Genomic DNA, 20,581 nt, shown 5'->3' with positions numbered 1-20,581 from the left:
TGTATCTTTATGTTACTGCGTTGTTTAATAAACAAGGAAGGAAGATTTGTTCGGTGAATTTGGTCCCATCATTTCAGAGCCTGATCCCTGGTTGTGAGGCTAGCCTCTTTGAGGGCCTGATGTAACTACACGGCTTGCTTTGCCCATATGCAAATTGAAATAACAATGCTTTCCTTCACCATAAGCCATGATAGCATGCAGGGAGGAAGAGTGCTGCGTAAAAGGCTGGTGCTACCGGAAAGCGGTTTGTTGAGGCACCAACCTTACTGTTGCTTTGCTGGGAGGCTTGTCAGGACGGTGACATACTTGCTGCCTCCGCGGAGAGTTACACAGAGAGTACACAGAGTTACACTGCTGAGTAGCACGAAGCAAGTGAGAGGGAGGGAAAGTGAGTGCTTGAGATGTGGAAAGTGGAGCAAACTTGGCCGGGCCGGCTAGCCAGGGCTCAGTCAAACTTTAAGCGTGGGAACAGCAGCCGTTGACCCACATAATTAAAGGCTGCGCTACCGTCAAACACGCCGAATTACAGGGCTGCGCTCGCTCCCCTCGGGGACCGTGCCGGGCACCGGGTGACGTTGGCAAGGGTCCACAGCGATGGATCGGCTCCACCTCGCCCACCCCTCCCCGTCCCGCCTGGCCCAGCGCAGCGCAGAGCCGCGCTCCAGCGCCGCACCGTGCTGCGCCCGGCGGCCCGCAGGGGGCGCCGCAGTGCCGCGCGGCGGCGGGGGGCGCTGCGGGTGCGGAGGGGCGGAGGGAGCCGGGCGGCCTCTCCGCATTGTGCGGCCGCGCCGCTGCCGGCAGCGCGTGTGCGCCTGGGGACGGGACGCGCCTCCACCGCTGAGCGCGGCGCCTCCGCGCTGCTGGCTGCGCGCAAGGAGGTGAGCGTGGTGCTGCGCGGGTGCGGCGAGGAGCAGGAGTGGGAAGATGCGGTGCGGGGGGGACTCTGTCCCGTGCGCTCGGGGCCGGGCGTGCCGCGGAGCGATGGTGCCCGCAGCAGCGGGAGCTGCCCTGCGCCGGGCGGGCGGCACCTGCCGGGGAGCAGAGCCCGCCCGAAGTTATGGGGTGGGCGGTGATGAATGCATATCCACATAGACTTCAATGTAAAGGGTACCAACCGGCGAGGGGCGGGCAGGGTACCGGCAGGCGACCGGGAGCTTTCGTGGGAGGGAAACACTGGTGCTCCCTCCCATCCACCTACCCCGCTAGGTGATAACAGCTGCAGCTCCGGGCGGACTCTGCGTTTCTAACTGTTCGTGCAAAGTGAGCGCGGGCTGGTACTTACTCTTAGGCAAAAGCAGGACCATGAAGACAACAGAGGTGAATTGGGACCCTTCTCTATGTAAGATGTCTTTACTCTTTGCAAGTTTGGGTGTGTTTTGTTGTGGGTTTTTTTTTTTTCAAGTAAGCAAAAGCTTTAAGCTTTTGTCTCAAGAAACACTTGAAATGCATTTTTGGTGTAGAGTGGGTAATATTAACACAGAGAGCTTCCTACGTCACTGTTAGAATTTACGTCTGAAGCGGACAACAGGAGACCTTCATAGCAGGTTGCATTCACAAGTAGAGTTCTGCCTTGTTTTAAAGGGAGAGTAAATTTTTGATGTTTTATTCAGGGCTGAAGGATCAGCGCCATCATCACAGTTGTGATTTTTTCACCCAAGATCTTAAAGCATTCTACAATGACAGGGACTGTTACATATTTTTACTATCCAGGTTAGAGAATTCAAGGATATGAAGTGTCAGATGACTTGCTCAAGGTCATGCAGTGAAGCTGTGAATATAGATAATTCCTATGTGGTCCATTAAAGGTGTATTACCAGAAATTCCGGCATCCTTTTTCTAACCCCATGCTTTGCCAAATGTTTGTGTATGAGCTGATGCAGCTTAAACAAGGAGCAGTAAAGAACATCTGGGTACAGATTTGTTTAGCAGAATGAGCAAGGTATAAGTGCTTAGAGGTTTTTCTGCAACTGCAGCTGAGTAACTGAAACCTTTCTGGAACTGGAGGAGGGCTTGAGGAAAGATCATCTATCTGCAGGCACTGTTTGTGAGTGCTCACGGCTTTTAAAGGCATTCAACAAAAGCTAATTCATTGGAGTTGAGGCAAATACAGTAAATATCAGCAATTGCTGCTGAAAGAGAAAGAACAAGTGAAGAACCTTGTGAGGCAGGTACTTCAGATTGTTAAGTACCTTTTTCGGAATTACAGTGCCAGTGGGAAACAGACAACCAGCGCTTGAAAGCTGAAGGTGGGTTTTGCATGAGCAGTGCCAAATGTGTCAGTGGTGTTACAGCAACATTTAAAGCGGGAATGTAGCATCACTTATCGTGACTGTTTAAAAAGGATGTGTGTGTGAGGGAGAGCCTGGCTCCTTGCAACTCCATCCTCGTGGTGTTCTTCTTCAGGCTCTGCATTGACGTCACAATGACATGGTGAAGCTGAAGACAGGAGCTGGGAACAGTTCTTCTGCCTCACTTTTGATAATCGAGTGAATTTGTCGCCGTTCCTTCCAGCATGGCTAAGAGCGCAGAAGTGAAGCTGGCAATCTTTGGTCGAGCTGGCGTGGGCAAGTCAGGTATGTTTCTTGTCCGTTTTTTTCCTTCTGCTTGTCATCAGGTAACTTTTTGCTCCCTCTGTGCAGACAAACTCTTTGTACAAAAGGACAGCTGTGATATTATTCTTGTCAGGGAGATCAGGATCAGGCCAGGAATTTTCTTGTCCTCGCTTTCCACAATGTTTTCTCCAGGTTCTTTAGAATAAAAGTACTTTTATTGCTGTAAAAAAATGAAAATAACAAACTTCCCACCCTAACTCAATCCCAGTTATTGTGAAGCGGGTGGCAAGATTCCTCTTTTCTATTGGAACAGAATTAGTGATATTTAATTTGTCTCTTCATAGCTTGTGCTAGATGAAGGCATTTATATTATGCTTCCTATCCCCTTAGATCAAATCCTCTGTTAAATATTAGATGGCTTCTGTAATAGTTGTAATTCTGATTGATTTCAGTGGGAAATTTTAGACTCAGCAACTCAAAGAATTTTTATTCTCAGTGCTGTCTTGGATTTACATTTTTACTAGGATACCACGGAAATATGATGTGTAAAGTTTGCATTTGGAGAGATCTTTTGAGAAATAAACATAGTCTGGTGAATTCATATCATAGAAACACAAGGGGGAGGCATAAATGTTAAAAATCCATTTCTACAGACTGCCTTTCCTTCGGTGACATGAGGAGCATAACGTGAGGGTTGCAAGCTCTCCAGGGTAGTTCAGTGGTGTTGCATTAACTTGACAACTCCAGGGCCACTCTAACATGTCCTTGCACCACAAGGATGAGGAAATAAGGACACTGAGTCTAACCATGCTCCTGTGCCAGTTTTGGAATTGTACGATACTATTTGTTTTAGAGAAATCTGCTCAAGAGAAGCCAGGAGGGAGGATGTACTGGTAAGAGCATTAGGCTAGACTCTCAGATGCTGTCAACGAGCTCTGATTCCCAGAAGCAACTTTTGTATTAGAAGTGCCAAGGTTCTGGCTCATAAACATGTTATAGTTTCATTAACTTCAGAATGTGTTGTTTTATGAAAGCACATTTACCCACAAGGTATTTTATCAGGGCACTACCAGTGAAGTAGCTCTGTTAGCCTTCAGGACAAAAGCTGTATGTGAGGCAGAGGTTCTTGGAGATTATGGCACTTATACAAAGACAATGCAGATGAAATTCTACCTTTTTGAATAAAATACCTGAGGGAATGCTGATAACATACAGGGATAAGTTTAAACTGTTCCTTCTCCCCTGCTTTGCTCACCCCACCCCTCTTTTGTATTTGTATTTCAGTGTCCTATCCAAGTTTTGCCAGTAACTTCAGTGGTTCTCCTTTTGGTTTGTCTTACATTCAGTTGACTGTTCTGTTGTTGTCCAGTCTTTTGGCTGGATTAAAAATTATGCAAGAGGATGTTGAAGTATTTGCAGGAAAACTGAAACACTGAAAGACTTCCCTCAACCTGATATTCCTCACAATTTGAGACCTTTTATTTAAAAAGTACAAACCTGCCAGTTAAGTGCTCAGTTAAAATGCCTCATCAGCACAGGATTAACAAAGAACCTTTTTTATCTGTAGCATTGTTTTGTAGACTTCACTATACTAGGATTTTATAGTAAAAATGTTTTCCTGTAGTCCTAGAACTGGGTGGGAGATAGTTTTTAATGAAAAGCCAGTAAAAGCATCCTTGGTCCTTCAGAGTCCTCCTCCTTTTCTTTTTTCCCTCTTGAGATGCAAGGAAATATTACATAAAATATGACTAAGGTCCTCTCTTTCTGGCTGTGACCACGCATGTGAATCCATGTGGAAATGAAAGTGTAAGTAAGTGGGCAGCACAAAAAGGTGAATTTAAGGAAGTAGAGAGACTACAGAGTGCTATCAGCTACCTTGACAGAGCAGCAACTGTGCTTCCCAGAATCTCCAGCTTGCTTATGAATAACCCCTGTTGTACATTCCCATAAAAGGATCCAGTTTCAACAGCTTGGCCAACTCCAGGGAAATAAGTGTGTGTGTCTGAAGATACCTATCTGCTGTAGCCAATAGCAGCAACAGCAGGAGCTGTGGAAGGGCTGTTACACCTTTGCTAAAAGCAGAACTGGACACAAGTCTCCAGATAGCTGGGTTTGCCAAACAAGTACCCTGATAGATTAGTGCTGATAGTGCCTTTTTGCAGTGTGGCTGTGTAATTCCCTACCCCTGTGACCAGTCTGTAGTACTTTGTTGAGACAGGATCCTGTAGCCGTGGGTTACTAGAGTAGGCTTGGCCAGACAGCTGAAAGATAAGCCAGACTCCAGAAGCAAGAATGCAGGGCAGAATGCTGGAGCACACTAGATCTGTGCAATAAAAAGGAGATAAAAAGGGTGATAAATAAGGCCACTGGAATTGCCAGAAAGTCATACCAAAATATGGTCACTGGCTTGCTTTCTTGGCTCATCTTTATTTGCTGAGGAAGAGCCAGGCTTAGGTTCTTAGTAAGTGGCTCCACCAGCTGACAGCATCTGTGAAGTTACAGACACATACTGTAATGTCCTGGAGAGGCTCCTCTCCCAGTTCCTGTCTGAGACTTTGGATCAGTGAGTCAAAGCAGCTATGAAGAAAGAAGTGTTTTCCTTCAGGAGAATTAAAGCTCACACTCTATGAAAATCAATAGAACTGCTACCATTCCTGAGGGCTGAGGAACATCCTACTCTCACTGTTAATGCTAGACATCTGTTTACTGGGGTGCAAGATTCCTTGTTCTACTAAGTAGTTCCTTCTGACTAATCCAAGACTCTCCCAAACATGAGGTGGGAAGCCAGAACACTGTGCACAAGTCAGAATAGTATTAGCATCTCATAAAAGAATTAAAGCCAGGGAAAACAAAACCTGTCTCCACTTTTTTCTGCTTATCAAGTTTGCATGGTTCAAAGGTTTAAAAAACAGGGGAATAGCAAGTCTGAGTGTCAGCTTTTTATTGTCCTTCCTTACCTTGTCTCTTCCTGCCTGCTGCATAAGTCCAGCAGAATTGTTAATCAACTCACTTGTTCTCTGTTGGTTTTTACTTAATGTAAACCTAAACCTTTCAAATAGAAAAGAAGGAGCAAACCAATTCAGAAGGGGGCACATAAGAGTGCTCTAGTAAGGCACTTAGTTCAGAATTACACTGAATCACAGGTCAGCTCATCTGGGCAAGCTCAGTTGGTACAAGCAGCCCGACATGCTCTTGTACAGTGAACTGGATGCTCCTCCATTCATCCAGTTCTTATTGTATAAAAGTTACATAAACATTGTTTTAAACTAGCTGAAAAAAAAGAATCAGATGAGGAGCTCTGCTTGAGCCAAGGAGCACTTTGCTGCTGCTTCACTTGGGAAGAAGAGGAGACACTCTGTGGGTGGGAAAGGACATTGCTAAGTCCTGCTATAGATAACAGGGCTGCACCTCCTAATTTGGGTTAGAGACAAGCAACACTAAGTGAGCTTTTAAAGTCTTTTTCTTTATGTCCAAGAGGAGCTTGGAGGGAGTGGAGAATTAAAGTTGAAGTGCGTTTCTTAAATGTTGCTGTTTAAATTGTTCTTCTGCTGAACCCTACATCATTCCTATGGCAACAAAAATTAGAATTTCCTAAATAGCTCCTTTTAAAAATACAGTAGTAACAATTAATAAAGACTTAAAGACCGTGTTCTTCCGTGTCATCACAAGGTACAGTATGTGCCCAGAAAGCTAAAGAGGAGTGAAAATGTATGAACCAGAAGGAGGAAAAAAAGGGCATGTACTGGATAGCACTGCATGGCTGATGCTTTTCCAGCTCATAATTCAGTTGACTATGAATGCTCAAAATACCTCTGCTTAGGAGCCTTTCTATTTTGGCCAAAAAAGAGAGAATGTCCAGCTGCAGCATGTGCTATCCAACTTGCCTTTTTGCTGTGTGTGTGTGCCAGGTTGAATACTCCAAGTTTCTGCACTAGCGCGTATAGTGTGCCCAGCCATGGGCAAATGCTGTTCTCATCTATCTGGATGGGCCATGCAGCTGCAGCTTTGGTATGTGATGTGGAAGTGTGTGTGGCTTCTAATGGTGTTTGGCAAAAGGGAAAAAGGTTCCACAGGCTCACCTCCAGTAAATATGTGTCTGCTTCTAGGCAGCTATGCAAATAATTTTGTTATGCAATCAGGTATATGGGACACAGGGCTGTTGTCACCTGTAGGTCCAAGCAATATCTGAGATGCTTGCATTTGAGCAAGAGGGTGATTGATAAATTGGCATAAGTATATATCGTCCTGCAAAGAGCCTGTCCCATCTCAGAAATTAAGATCTCACCAACTTCAGTCATGTTAGCATCACAGTTGGGAAAGCCCTGAGCATATGTAGATTTGTATCTATTGGCTTATGCTATTTTCCCTGTCTAACCGAGGATGGGAGAACAAACCTGGGAGAAAGATATCTAGATATGAAAGTTCCTACAGAACAAATTCAAGCAACAGCCAAACCACAGATGCCTGCAACTAATCTGTTTTGTTTTCTTTATTTGGGGATATATCCAAAATACAGTCACTACCAGGGATCACTCCCCATTGCAATTGGGCATGTGGGGAAGAGAAAGTAATTCAGTGCCACCCCCTTCAAAAAACCGTATGGGTTGCTGGGAAGGAAGCCCATTTCAAAGTGATTTTCTACTGCACAAATCCCTGCTTATGTTTTCTCCTGCTAGTTTAATTTCAGGAACTTTTGGGGAGGAAATACGAGTTATTAAGGAGTGATTAGTTACCAAGCTTACAGCTCTGCTAGTAAGGTAGGAACAGCTACCACAAAAACTTCAAAGTCCATGCTGTACCAACTGATGTATCTAGTGAGGATTACTGTAATAAGGTGCCTCTGAAATCCAAAACTGGGGTGGAAGGAGACTGTGGATTTTCAGGTGGCATTTGTTGTTTCTTTGGGAGTTTTTTTCCCAGGTTTTTGTTGTTGTTGTTGTTGTGGGTTTGGGGTGTTTTTTTAATGTTTTGGTGGATATTTTATGCTGGTAAAGCAGTTACTTTTTTTCCCCCTTCATTCTTGAGAATCGCAGTGACAACCAGATGCTTGAGTGATTATTTAGTGATCAAATTCAACACCCACCATGTTGTCCCCTAATATTTCACTGGTGAAGTACTCATTAAACAATCTTACTTTTTTGCACTATCTGGCTTTACACTTTTAGATCAGTTACAGGTTCACTGAAGGTACTCTGCATACATGCAGAGTAGAAATGTAACATGCTAGTAGAAATATAACAGTAATTAGGTCAGTCTAGGTGAGGTTTTGTGATGATTTCTTCCCCAGCAAACATGCAAGTATGTCCCCCTGGAGCAGGGAATATTTCAAGGAACCTGCTGCTCTAACATGACCTTTCTACATTCCTGTCCAGTGGATGGCACTGATGCCGATACAGATGGTGAGTCCTAGGTTCATGGATCAGTGAAGTCAGTCAGTTACCTATGAACATGTGCCCAAGAGTCCTTGCCATACTGGCAAGGAGAGGGGCTGCTGTTGTAGTGGCCCAATATGTGCAGTTTTGGTGCCAGGAAGGGTATACATTAACCAAGCACAGGGCTCTTCTGGGATCAGCCATACTTGAAGACACCCCCTGCATTCTGCTTGGGAAAGTCCTACCAGCCTTAACACACAGGTACAAGCTTTTAATCAGCATCTGTGTGACAACCAGTCTTTCTTGAACTGTTTTAAAGCTGCATTTGTCAGTTCTTGTTATGCTAATACTGAAGAGAAGGTACACCAAGAACTTGGGCTAGACACACAAGCATTCATTCTGAGTGACAAGATGGTCCTCTTGTATCTGTTACCTCCTTCCTTTCTTCTGCTTGTTCCATGGTTCACTATAGCCTTGACCTTGGTGTAGAAAGTATTCATATTCTTTTGATCTTCCTCCTAGCTAGCCATGAAATAATAAAATGCAGAATTCCTCTAACCAAATGCCAACATTGTTCATTCAAGCATAGCTGCCTTCCCTGTTCCATCTCATTTAACTACATCTGACATCGGCTCTACCTGCATCCCCTCTGAGCTGCTGGTGGCAGCTGTTAGAGCTAAGACTTTTCCTGCTGTTCTTTGTTTCTGTTTAGGTTGGGCTAAATATAGCCTGCTGCTTGATTACTGGGGAAAGGAATGCCAGGATTCAAGATTTATGTGTGCAGCACAGATTTTTCTCTAGGCCTGCACCCAGCCACCCCTGCAACTCTTGCCTTGATAAGATAGCCATCCTGCCCACTTCTGTCTCCTGTAGTCATTGCCAAAGACAATCAAACAGCTTCTTGGTGGAGTCTCAGGAATCCTTCACCAGTTTCCTGCTAAGCTCTGCAGTGTTTTGTTCAGTCTGCTGTTTCCCACCAGGTCAGTGAAAGCACTGGTATCTCTCAGGCTGCTGACCCTAATGAGTGCTTTCAGAAATGGCAAGATTTTTATTCTTCCACAAACTTACTCTTTACCTCCCTGGTACCTGGAGTCCCTGTCTACCCCTTGCCTTGCATATAATTTTTATTCTTGGCTATTACCCTTCCCTTTTCCCTTGATAGTTTAGTACGTGTTCCCTAAAGTCTGCGTATGGTGGAATCACTTCGGATTTGTACTTTGCATGAAGACTTCATGTTTACAGTTGCCTTCTCAGCCTTTTCACTTTGTGCTTCTTCATATCTCTGTGCCTCATCTCCAGCTGCTTTGTTACTATTTGCCTATGCTGTCAGTGCATCATTAAAAGCTCAGTGCATGAGATCCAGATGAGCTGACCTGACAGCAGTGATGTGACAAAGAACAGCCAGTCTGAAGTAGTTTCTACTGTCCTGGAAACCATTCCCTGGCTTGAACTTTGAGGATGCTCCAAACTTTGACTGTTCTAGACAGGTTAAAAAGGGAAGCAGTGTATACCTTTACATAGCTAGTCCTGGTCACAGAAGTAAATTGATCTATTTCGGCTTTGTAGCAGAGCAGGAGAAACAAGTTGTAACTGTATTTCCCAAGCAGACTTTCTTTTTCTGCATTTATCTTTGAGCCATCCATATGCCTTTTACATTTACAGCACCCAAAATTAAGTATGTTAGTTGTATGAAAATCTAATACTGCCTTAAAGTAGGGAGGATTGATGAAATGCTTTAGGCTTCAGCTGAGCTGTGGTTGCAGGGTTGTCATTAGCTGCTGTTGACTGAAGGTGTTTGCACCCGCTCATCACCACGTGCCTGGCAGGCACTTCCAACACTGTGGTGAGGAGGGTGGAAGCGTTGCTGTAAGATAGCAGTGGGTAAGGGAACTGCGTCATCCACATCCACTTGCTGCTTTTCTTCCAAGTCTGTGTTTGCACAGCGCTACTAAGATTCTTTTGTTATACCTGCTTCTGCAGAGGCAGAGTTACAACTCTGGGAGAAGGCACTGCTTGGCTTTCCTTCCCTTTCCACACACAGTTTGCAGGGCTCTGCTATGAGTGCTCCCTGTTGCTAGCCTGTTGAGTTGGGGACTCCCACCTCACCAGCTCTCAACCTGGCCTGCTGTTTCAACTAGCATTTCTTTCCACTTGCCTCCATTAAACCAACTCACCCCCCTTTCTGTTGATTCCTACTTCTTCCCAGAGTCAGCAAAATAACTGAGAAGGGAGGAGCATCTGTTTCTATTGCCTTTTCATAATTCTGAATGGGAGAAGTACTTATGTTTGTTTCCCACCAGGTAGAGCATTCACACTGCTGGAGTTAGTCTCCAGCTGTTAGAGTTTCTAATGTTTTTGCCATGTAGGTGTTGGGAAATGCCATAAATTATGGTAGTGATGCTGTAGATAACTCATATTCTATGCATACAGTACAAAAAGATGAATGGCAAGAGAAGCATGAAGCCCTGGGGAAGGAAGTAGTGGATATATTAAACATATGTGCAGCTTTAAAATGCCATAGAAATTGGCTGGAGTGTCTGGCTGCTTTTCCAGAAATGTTACACAGTAGTTTGCACACAGAAAAATGAGATAAAATGTTGAAAACATCATGTCTGGTTTTGAAACTCCTGATGTACACAGGTTGTTTTGCTGCTGCCACTCAGGTGCTAGCAGAAAGGAAGCTGCGGACAAGCAAGAGCAGAGGCCTGGGGCAGCAATGCATTACCATATGGGAAGTGTTTAGATAAGTGGCTTGAAAAGTTTTAAAGCTGGAAGGATGCAGCTGGAGAGTACACAGGATATACTCTCCCAGGGAGGGAATTTCTTTAGCACTTGAACATCACATTGGTTTTTCCAAAGGGCTGTGGGAACAAGGACCACCACCATGACCCTCTTCCAAGGCACGCTGCTATGACTATCCTCAAGTGGGCAGTATGGAAAATGAGGCAAAGGAAGGAAGAGCCTAATAATCTCAGGTCACCAAGGGAATTGTGACTCAGGCATTGCCAAAGCTGCTTTCCATGATTTGTCCTCGGGGCCAGGGCTGCTGAGACTCAGCCTGCAATAGCTTCCAGGCTGGCAGTAGTCACCCAGCATCTGAGCCCCAGCCCCTATAGGCCGTATGGGATCCTTATGACCCTTTATGGCTCATCCACTGCCATTAATTACTGACAGCCTAATAAGATATGGAAATAAAATTTATTTCCATTAAAAACATATTTGGCAGTCCAAAATTTAACTTATTTTGACCCACAGGTCCACAAGCATAAAAGGAGCATATCTTTACCTTCTTTCTCCCCTTTATGCAGCTGTGTTTGCCATCTAACTCACGGTGTATCTACAGTATAATCTATGATAGAATTGCACAACCCTGCTCTACCAGGCTGCTTTTGACAGTGGCGTATCTCTGTGCCTGCTACGGGAAACAAAAATCCCACTCCTTGCAATGGTGGAAGCCACTTAAACAGAGCTGTCACCGTGATCTTTTCTTGACTGACCCAGCAATTGACCTGTGCCCTTGAGGGGCTTTACAAGTGAGAACTTCAAGTCTGACATTCAGAGCAGGAAACTGCCAGAAAGAATATAGAAGCCAAAGAATCAGAGTGGGCAATTTATTTCTTCACTGAAATAGGGCTGCAGAATAAATAGAAATATATTGGAGAGTCACCACAGAGGAATGCAGTATTAGACCCATGGGGAGCAGAAAACCACAAACAAACCCTCCCCCCCAACACCACACTGCAAAACTTGGGGCATGGGAGTATGAATGCCAAAACAAACACTTTGTGTCAACCAACCTCAGTGGCAGAATCTGAGACACCAACCACTATTGCTTAACCCAACTGGATTCTTGTGGTTACATATGCTGGAGATGGTTCTGCATCAGGCTGAATTCCAACATCAAATAATATAATAGTGATCTGCATCATGAGTTTGTCCCACAAGTCCATGTCTGTTAGGTCTTTTGCCAGGCAAAGTTTAGGAAGTTTATCTCTAATTAAGAAAACTTGACCTTTATCCACAAAAAGCATGGTAGTTCACAGGATTATCAAAGAGGAGTAGAAAGGAGTATCAGTGTCATTTATTTATTTAGAAGGGTGTCCTTCAGTGATGTGTGGTCTTACATGCTTTCTGGCAGTGGGTGCCTGCTTACCCCAGCTGAGGATCTGGCCAAACAAGCTTCTTTACAGAGCTGGGTGCATGAAGTTGGCTGCCTATCTCCCACCGCCCTTCTGTGCACACACAATCACCTTTCCCCTTGTTACAAGGGAGAAGATGAGAAATTTCCCTTGTTTCCTGACAGCAGTCAACAAATTCATTAAATCAGGAGGATCAAGAGCTCTTGTAATTCATATCCTAGCAAGGGCAACTGCAGATGTGGCCCTTATATCCACTCCTATTTGTGTTTACCTAGGTGATCAAATGACACGAATAAGGAGCACAGCAAATTTCCCATTAAAATGCACAGGCCTGAAAGAACACCACCTGCCTCTGAAGTGCTGCAGGCAGAAAGGCTGAAGGGAACAGGACGCAACTTTAATCCAGGACACACCTTACTGCATTTTAATTATAAAATTTTCCTATACTGTGTCCTGTTGATGATTGTGACTAAAGAAGTAGGCCTAGGCAAAAGGATATGAACAATCCAACCAGAGCTAGTGAACACAGGTTGGCCATGAATGGAAGACAATCCAAACTGGGTGTGAAGAAACCTGTGCCTTTGAAATCTGATAAGTGAAAAATGTAAATCAAAATTCTTCCCATTGTCAGTGGAGGAAGGATGCATTAATGAGCTGTACTGGTAAGACATGAAAAGTAAGTGATGCAAAATTACATGACACAAAACCAATCCAGGCTCATTATTTTGTATGAAAGAGGCACCTGAGCTTTGACTCAGCACCACTGTGGTGCAAACCAGTAGATATTCGCATATTGCCCAGTGAATCTTGCGAGGAGTTTGGCATTCTACACTTTAACAAATACTTGTATAGTTTGGACAGGTCTTATGTATAGCTCTGCAGATGTCTAGTGCTCCAAGGAAAAAATCATATACTATTTCCAGTCTTTCCTGCTTGAAAAGGTGGACACATTGGAGTCTGAACTAAGAAAGTTCTTTGCCTGTTCTGTTTTCCTGGTCCCCAGTTACAGAATAAACCACCAAGTTATGTAGGAATTGCATTCTCCTACTATATTTTCATGATGAAATCTCAGTAAAGTTACCAATTTCCTAAACAGTTGTAGTACCTATGATAATATCAATCTATAAAATCATGGGCAGTTACTGATCTGCATGGTACAATTAAGCATCAGCTCTGGAGCAGGCTAGATGGGTATCCCTTTGAAGATAAGAGACAGATCATGGAAAATGCAAAATGACCTTAGAGTAATTTGTTAAGTTTTAGCACCTTACAGGTATGAAAAGTATCATAATTTGTCTGCATGAGGTGTCTAGATACAGCCTGAACAAAGCTTCAGTATCATTAGTACTATTTTCATGTTTAGTATCATACGTTTCACCTCACATTAGGCCTATATCTAATCTGTATTTTATGCCTTATTTTATAGCATTTCTTTACTTGCCAAATGTTTACTGAATTATACATGAGGGTAGTGAGGCCCTGGCACAGGTTACCTAAAGAACCTGTGGCTATCCCATCCCTTGCAGTGTTCAAGACCAGGCTGGATGGGGCTTTGAGAAACCTGGTCTAGTGGGAGGTGCTCCTGCCCATGGCAGGGGGTTGGAACTGGATAAACTTTAAGGTCTCTTTGAACTCAAAGCATTCTGTGATTCTGGTAAGCTCTGAAGATTTTAGTACCATCAAGTTTGAGAAATTTTGTTGCACATCGGAGCACTGCAAGTATTACTTTCTGTTCTCATCGCTGCAGCATGGACAGCGGCTGGCTTCAATTAGAAGCTGGGGACTCAACAGAAAAGAATGACCTTCAAAGACAAGTTAAAATAATACATTGTCACCTTAGATACTACCTCTAGTTTTTGCACACAGGTGGCCAATATTCATGTCATTCAAAAAGGCAGGGAAAATACGATGACCAACAGCAGGAGCTGGAATAGGGCTTCAGGGAAATGTTCATTATTAAAACACCTCAAAGCTTGATTGCACACTGTCATTTTCTGTTCATTCCCATTAATATGGTTGCGCTTTATGAAGGTTGAAATGCTTTTGTGTTTTATAGTGGATGGAAGAAAAGTTTAGTTTCAAGCGTGGGCAGATTGACATCATGTGTTAAAAGTACTAAATCACTGTGCAATTCCAGGACTTCTCTGTTCCTTTTAATAGGTGACTTTTAAGAAGTCAGGGCTCTACACACCTGTGACATTCTAAAGGCATATTTCATATGACATTTCAGAACACACTGAACCTGCTGACTGCAAAAATGCTCTTAGAGCTGAAACTGTTTTGCTTAGGAAAAGGTTTCCAAGGTAGTCACAAACGTAGGATGCTCAAGTGTGCCTCCCAGAGTACTAAACCAGTGAGTAGTTTTGCACATGGGTCTCTTGTAAGGCATAATCCAGTTGCACCTCTTCAGTTTCTGAAGAGTCTTAGGCACTTACGGTCGTAATGGTGTTGCTCATGTATTGGGAGAACAAAATGAATTTTTATTTCCTTATTTATTTTTTTCTTTGTCTGAATATTGACCTCTAGGGAAAGCTGCCTGCATGAAGCTTAGAGCACAGAGTGACATTCTCCAACCCTACTGGATTGCAGGCTTTCTGAAGAGCAAGGCCAGTGTCCCAGTAAAGTGGGAAAAAAATCAGAGTTTGATTCCTGTAAGCAAAGTTCCTGTACTGCTGGCTTTCAGCTATCCTAATAAATAAATAAATAAATAAATGAGAAAAGCCCCCCCCCCCCCAAAACAAACCCAAAAAACAAACAACAAAACCCCCAAGAAAACATTCTCCTCCCTCACCAGGTTGGAACTAGATGATCTTCAAGGTCCCTTCCAACCCAAACCATTCTATGATTCTAAGTGTTATTTACTGCCTTACTGCAGTAGGACTTAAGCCATCTGTATCTCCACAAGCCAAGTCAAAACAGTTTCCTCAACTCATGAATTTGAAAGAGAACACTGTTGCCTAAATATCGTCACACAGGTAGTGTACTTGCTAACATACTTCAACAGTAAATGATTAAAATATTAAATTGTGGAGAAACAGAATAGCAGCAATGTGAGATGTATGTATGGACTATTTCTGCTCTTGGAGAGTCAGTGCTGGGCTCTTTAGCAATAGTAGCAATGCAGAACTTGTCCAACTTTAGCTAGCTCATGAACCACCTAGGATTTTATTCCTCACTAGATAATTTCCCCAGTGACAAGCATTTTATGTCCTTTGTTGCAAGGGGGTAGGAGTAGTAGATGACTGCAGTGACCCCTTCTGACTTGAAAAATGTGATCTTGTTGACCATGAGTACATTAAATTAAGACTTTTTCCCTGGTGCTTAGTTGCCTCCTCCCCCTTGAGCTATATCACTTATATAGTCATGATTCTCTCCTCTCTGCCGCTTGAGCTTTGCTTGTTCTTAGTAGAGATTGCATTCTATATATCTGAGTATTCCTACATGCTGTTTTACCATATGGAGCCTCATCTTCATTTCATAAAACAAATGATTTCCGTAATACAGTTAGGAAATATCTTTATTATTTAAGGGGGAAAAAAAAGTAACTTTCTGTTAAACAAAATAAATACACATAACTTTATGGAACTAAGTTGAAAGCATTAACTGAGTCAGTGTTCCAACTGTGCTACAGGGGTGTTAATGAAAACTTACAGATTTTTATGCATTTGAACTCATAAAAATGATCAACAACTTGTACAGCAGTGGCTTATTTGCAAGAATAGGGATTAACAGGAGCACGTGGAATAGCAAAATACAGATGCAATTTCTCTGTAAATTCACATAAAGATCAGAACAAAAATACAGAGCTCTCTGCTGGCTCTTGCTAACATGAATATTTATACCTCTGATCGGGGTGTAAGATTTGAAAACACACTGGCAAAGAAACTAAAAGCTTGCACAGAGGAGATCCTGCTTGTATCAGGGAAGGAAATCTAGAAGCAGAGTTTTAGGAAGAAAAATCTAAATTGACACTCTTGGAAGATGAAAAGTCAAAGTCCCAGAAAGGTGGGCTTTAGTTACAACTCTTCAAAGCTAAGTGGAAATTTCACTGAATTATTTGCAAAGGTGAAGAACATTAGTTATGGGAAGTTGAAGACTATTAGTTAAGTTAATTCAAGACTCCACAAAATGCTAGACAAATGACCCTGTACAGTGCCTTGAACAAATCCTGTGTCCCTCACAGATGGAAGGGGGCTGATATATAGGTAATATTTGATTTCAAACAATCTGAATTGGAGCTTGTTGGTGCTGCTACTTCTGCACTGTCTTCTCATCTTAGAGGTGATAATCTGCTAGGGCGGTCCCAGTTGAGTTTCTCCTTATTCAGAGGTAGCTCTGGGAGGTTTGAAAAGCAGAGGTTTCAAGACATCTACTTGTGGAAGGGTGAGAAGGCAGACTTTTGGGGATTTTTTTTTTTCCCCCCTATCTCTCAAGGAAGAGCACCTCAGCCACTCCAGGGACTTGAACAGAATTGATGGAGGAGAATCTGCAGTGATTTACAGCAAGACTTCCCCCTCTTCTTCTCCCCCCTCAAATACTGGTTTGGTTCTCTTCTGAGCTGCCATCATTACTTAGGTTTCCATAGCAATATTTCCACAATTAAGAAGTATTGACAGACATCCAGAGATCAATCCAAAGGAAATTTATGCATTTATTTCTCTGGGCTTTGGAGGAGCTCCATGGAGAGCAGAGTCATAGAATCATAGAATAGTTAGGGATGGAAAGGACCTTAAGATCATCTAGTTCCAACCTGCCTGCCTGCCGATCATACGCACTGTCCATTTGTGGCACTTTCCAAGAAAGAAAATAAGAGTCTGCAGTGTCCCCCCACTCAGTGCTAGCAGACTCTCTCAGAAAGCAGTGTAATTTATTGAAAGACAAAATACCATTTAAAAGCGTACCTTGTAAAGGCAGACCCATAGATCTTGGGAGAAACGTGGCGTGCTGTTTCCTCAGTGAGTGCTGTGTTGTTTTGCATTTAGAATTTGGAGCACTTCTTAGAAACTCTGTAAAAGCTCATAATCTGAAAAAGTTATAGTTCAAACTTTTTTCCACCTCTGCCTTGCAACAGCAATTGACTGCATATAGTACAGCATCAGATATACTTGCAGTAGCACATATTTCTCATACTGAGGACAGGTACCAGGCAAAGACATGAAGTGATGCCAAGATGGTAGCTGTGCCAGGAGTCCAACCCATACCTCTCCAATTCAACCTAGACCCTGACTTCGTGGACAAAGGGCTCTCTTGCGGCTGTGGCTCCAACTGCCACTATTAGCATGTTAGATTTTTCAGTTGCACAAATACAGATTTACCACAACCTTCTGGCTTTGTCTCCCAGATACAAGCACCCAGCAGAGAGCTTATCACAGGGCAGCAAGGACATGCCCACAGTTGCAGTGTTTTTCCGTTCAACAGTGTTGTGATACTTCTAGATGAGTCTGACTCAGACTACTCAGTGTTGAAATAAAAAAAGGTGTTTTGTTGACAATTTTGACAATTAAAACAATGAGACAATGCTAGTTACTATCACACAAAGCTTCAGGGTCACAGGTTGAGCGAGGGGAGCTACATAGCTGTGCTGACTCAAAATGCTGAGTGAAGTCAGTGCAGCTCCTGAATTTATTTCTCTGACAGGGATGAGTGTCATCTGTCATGCTAAGCCTCAGTTTTCAGTTTGACAGGTGTAGCTGGAAACAACACTATTCAACGTAGCCTTAAATAGTACTAGGATAGTATTAGGGCCAATCTTAAGTTTTAGGGCATTACTTAGATCTAACTGTTCAGGGTGAATATTTCCATATTGGATATCTGCTCCAGGCTCCCTGTTTTTTTCCTGGAAGATGTCTGCAGAAGTAATAGAGACATTTCTAAAAACAAGGTTAGGAAAAAAAATTGGTTGTGTCTGAGTTAAAAAATATTCCTGCAGCCACTTCACATAGGTATTCTAGTATCATCATTCCCTAGAGAAGGAACTCAAAATATGACATGTTAGCATGTCAGCAAGATTATGCTTTTGCTATGCTTGTGAAAGTATACTTATGTTTGGTAGCGAGCCAATGCTCTGAAAGTCCTGAGTTGTGTTTCATGTGTTGAAGCCGGGAGTTAAATTTTCCTCACAAGTTTATCCTTATGGAAGATATTCCAGCCCTGGATACAGGGCTATCTTTCCAAGGAGACATGTAAGGAAAAAAGTGGGCATGCTGGCATTATTGCTTTGTTCTTTTTGCTGGGACAGTCACTCTGAAGAAGTAATGAAGTGTACGGGAGACAAAACTCTCCAAAAGTGAAAAGCAAAGAGCAGTTTAGCGTTAGGATTGCCTTTCCATTAGTTTATCTGAAACAGATTTGTGCCAGGAAGCAGTTCTGGAAGCTAAAAATGTAGCTCACAGCCTCAGAGATCAGTGACAAAAATTCAGTCGCTTTACCTCATTTGGCATCCAAGTGCCCGCACATCAGCGTGAGCCTCTCTCTCTCTTTCATGCCTGGGCTTCAATTGAGCTTTTTACACTCTGTCTTTTTTTACAACTAGTGAAAAAAAAGATAGTGCAACTAGAAAGAAAGACTGAATCAGCCTCAGACACTTAAAGATGCTTCCCTACTGGGCAGGGCCACGTTATCAGTGGGAAATCTCTCTCCTGCTACTGCCTGTGTGGTAATTATGCTATGAATAGGCTGAGGTCTCCTGTATCAAGGGCCATCAGGCCAGCTAGCAGCTCACATCAGCACAAAACAAACCAAATCACAGGGCTGATGTTTAGCTCACTGGTTCAGAAGAAAATTTAACTTAAAATACAGTAAGTATAGAGAGACAGATACACATGCATGCACACAAATACATCTCTCTCCAAGCATATTTTGGCAGCTTGGGTTTGTGGCCTCATATTCACTGTCTTTTGAATAGCCCAGGCAGAGTCTGCTGTCCTGCAAAACAACTTCCAGTTTTCAAACAGCACAAATGTTATACAGGCTATTTATGAATTTAAGAAATTGAAACACTAAGAGAAAAGCCTGCCTTTGTAAGACTTCAGAAACATTGGCCACTAAGGGGATATCATAGAATAGGTAGGGTTGGAAAGGACCTTAAGATCATCTAGTTCCATCAGGGTATCATTTATTTTTCTATTATGTCTAAGATCCTAGATAGAAGCCATTCAAGAACAGTTGTTTTCATCCACTTTAATTGAGAAGTCAGTTCCTTGTGGCCTCTGATTTTTTTTTTTTTTTTTTTTTGCTTTTTTTGTAAAGAGGCTTTTTAGTGCAGGGCTGGAATGCCATGTGCAAGTGAGACCAGTGAGCAGCTTCGGAGGCAGTTTTAATACTGAGTACATACCATGCAGCAGCAGGACCAGACACCATTGTCAGCGCATGAAATTAATTCTAGGTGTTCATCTTAGTTCTAGGTGTTTGTCTAAGCTAAATGCCTGTTAGATGCTAAGAAGTGGCAGTAATCCAAATGCCTTCCCCAAGATTTAGCACTTTCACAGCAGCGAGAAAGCTTTTGTTTAGCCTGAGATTCCAGTTTAGGCTGCCTCAAATGAGAAATGCAGGGCACTTTGTGCTTTGGCATTTACATCAGCTCAGCAGCACACTGCTATTTAGCTTTGGTGGAATTTTATAGCCTGCTTTACTGCAGCAAGAGCAGCAATATGACGAATCTTTTTAAATAAATCTCATCTGATGGATTTGCTGGCGCCTTATTTAGACTAGGGGTGAAAAGTATCCCACCCTCAAAGCTCAACACATTTACCACCAACATAGGCACCATTTAACACCACTAGCACAGTTTTGACTAGGGAATTTATATTAAAAATACATGTACTGTGTGGGGACATATCACAGATGAGCATTAAGTGCATGCAGTGAGCAACAACACTGAAATGAGCTTATATGCTATATCAACTAGCTTAAGTCAGAACCTTACTACACAACTAGATAGGTCATCTTCTGCTGTGTGTTTGCACTCAAATGCAACAAGTGAATGAAGTGAGTGTTCTGAGATTCATCCACTGCTGAAACAAGCTGTAGGGAAAATAATTTAAGGGCAGTTTCAGTTTCATGTTCATTCAGAAAGTGAGTTTAACCCAATTTCTTTTTAAAGCAACTTCTCTCCTTCCCCGAGTCATTGTCCCTCCCTGCCCCCATGTCTGCTTTCTGCTTCGGTACTGCAATACCAAATAAAGCTGTTTGAATGGTAGTTTTTGCCTTGTCTGTAATTGCCAATGAGAATAATCTCTTGTCCCAGTGAGAATAAGGCAAATTTTGCAGACTCTCAAAAATCAAATAGTTTTTGGACAAACCCCTAAAATTCTGGGACTTTATCCATTTTGGACTTTTGCTTGTGCATTACTCAGGAAAAAAAAAAACAGAAAAAAAAAAAAAAAAAGGAATGGGTTGGTATGTGGTTCTTGATCCCATTTGCCATGATATCTTAATGAAACTGTGCCTGTGTTTGCTTAAGCCCTTAAGCATGTGGAACTGAAAACTTAGCTAAGAGCTATTTATAGGGTAGTGTCAC

At 42.9% G+C, this 20,581-nt stretch overlaps 1 protein-coding gene across 2 annotated transcripts in view; it reads left to right on the top strand.

Moving 5' to 3' along the window:
• The first annotated feature begins 754 nt into the window (after nucleotides 1–754).
• The window catches only part of RERG (RAS like estrogen regulated growth inhibitor), a 108,370-nt gene continuing 88,543 nt past the window's right edge, over nucleotides 755–20,581 (top strand). Inside the window, exons 1-2 of one of the 2 annotated variants that reach the window (XM_065665142.1) lie at nucleotides 755–878; nucleotides 2,404–2,573. In XM_065665142.1, coding sequence (XP_065521214.1) covers nucleotides 2,513–2,573 — 61 coding nt within the window. In that variant the 5' untranslated portion in view covers nucleotides 755–878; nucleotides 2,404–2,512. Of the gene's footprint in view, nucleotides 879–1,264; nucleotides 1,340–2,403; nucleotides 2,574–20,581 lie in introns of those variants that run through there. The other variant, XM_065665143.1, reaches the window with a different exon arrangement.

The sequence above is a fragment of the Lathamus discolor genome, chromosome 1, assembly GCF_037157495.1.
Source record: "Lathamus discolor isolate bLatDis1 chromosome 1, bLatDis1.hap1, whole genome shotgun sequence".
In the NCBI taxonomy this organism is placed as follows: Eukaryota; Metazoa; Chordata; class Aves; order Psittaciformes; family Psittacidae; genus Lathamus; species Lathamus discolor.
The sequence above is the reverse complement of the archived record's forward strand: the minus strand, read 5'-3'. Positions and strand labels throughout refer to the sequence as shown.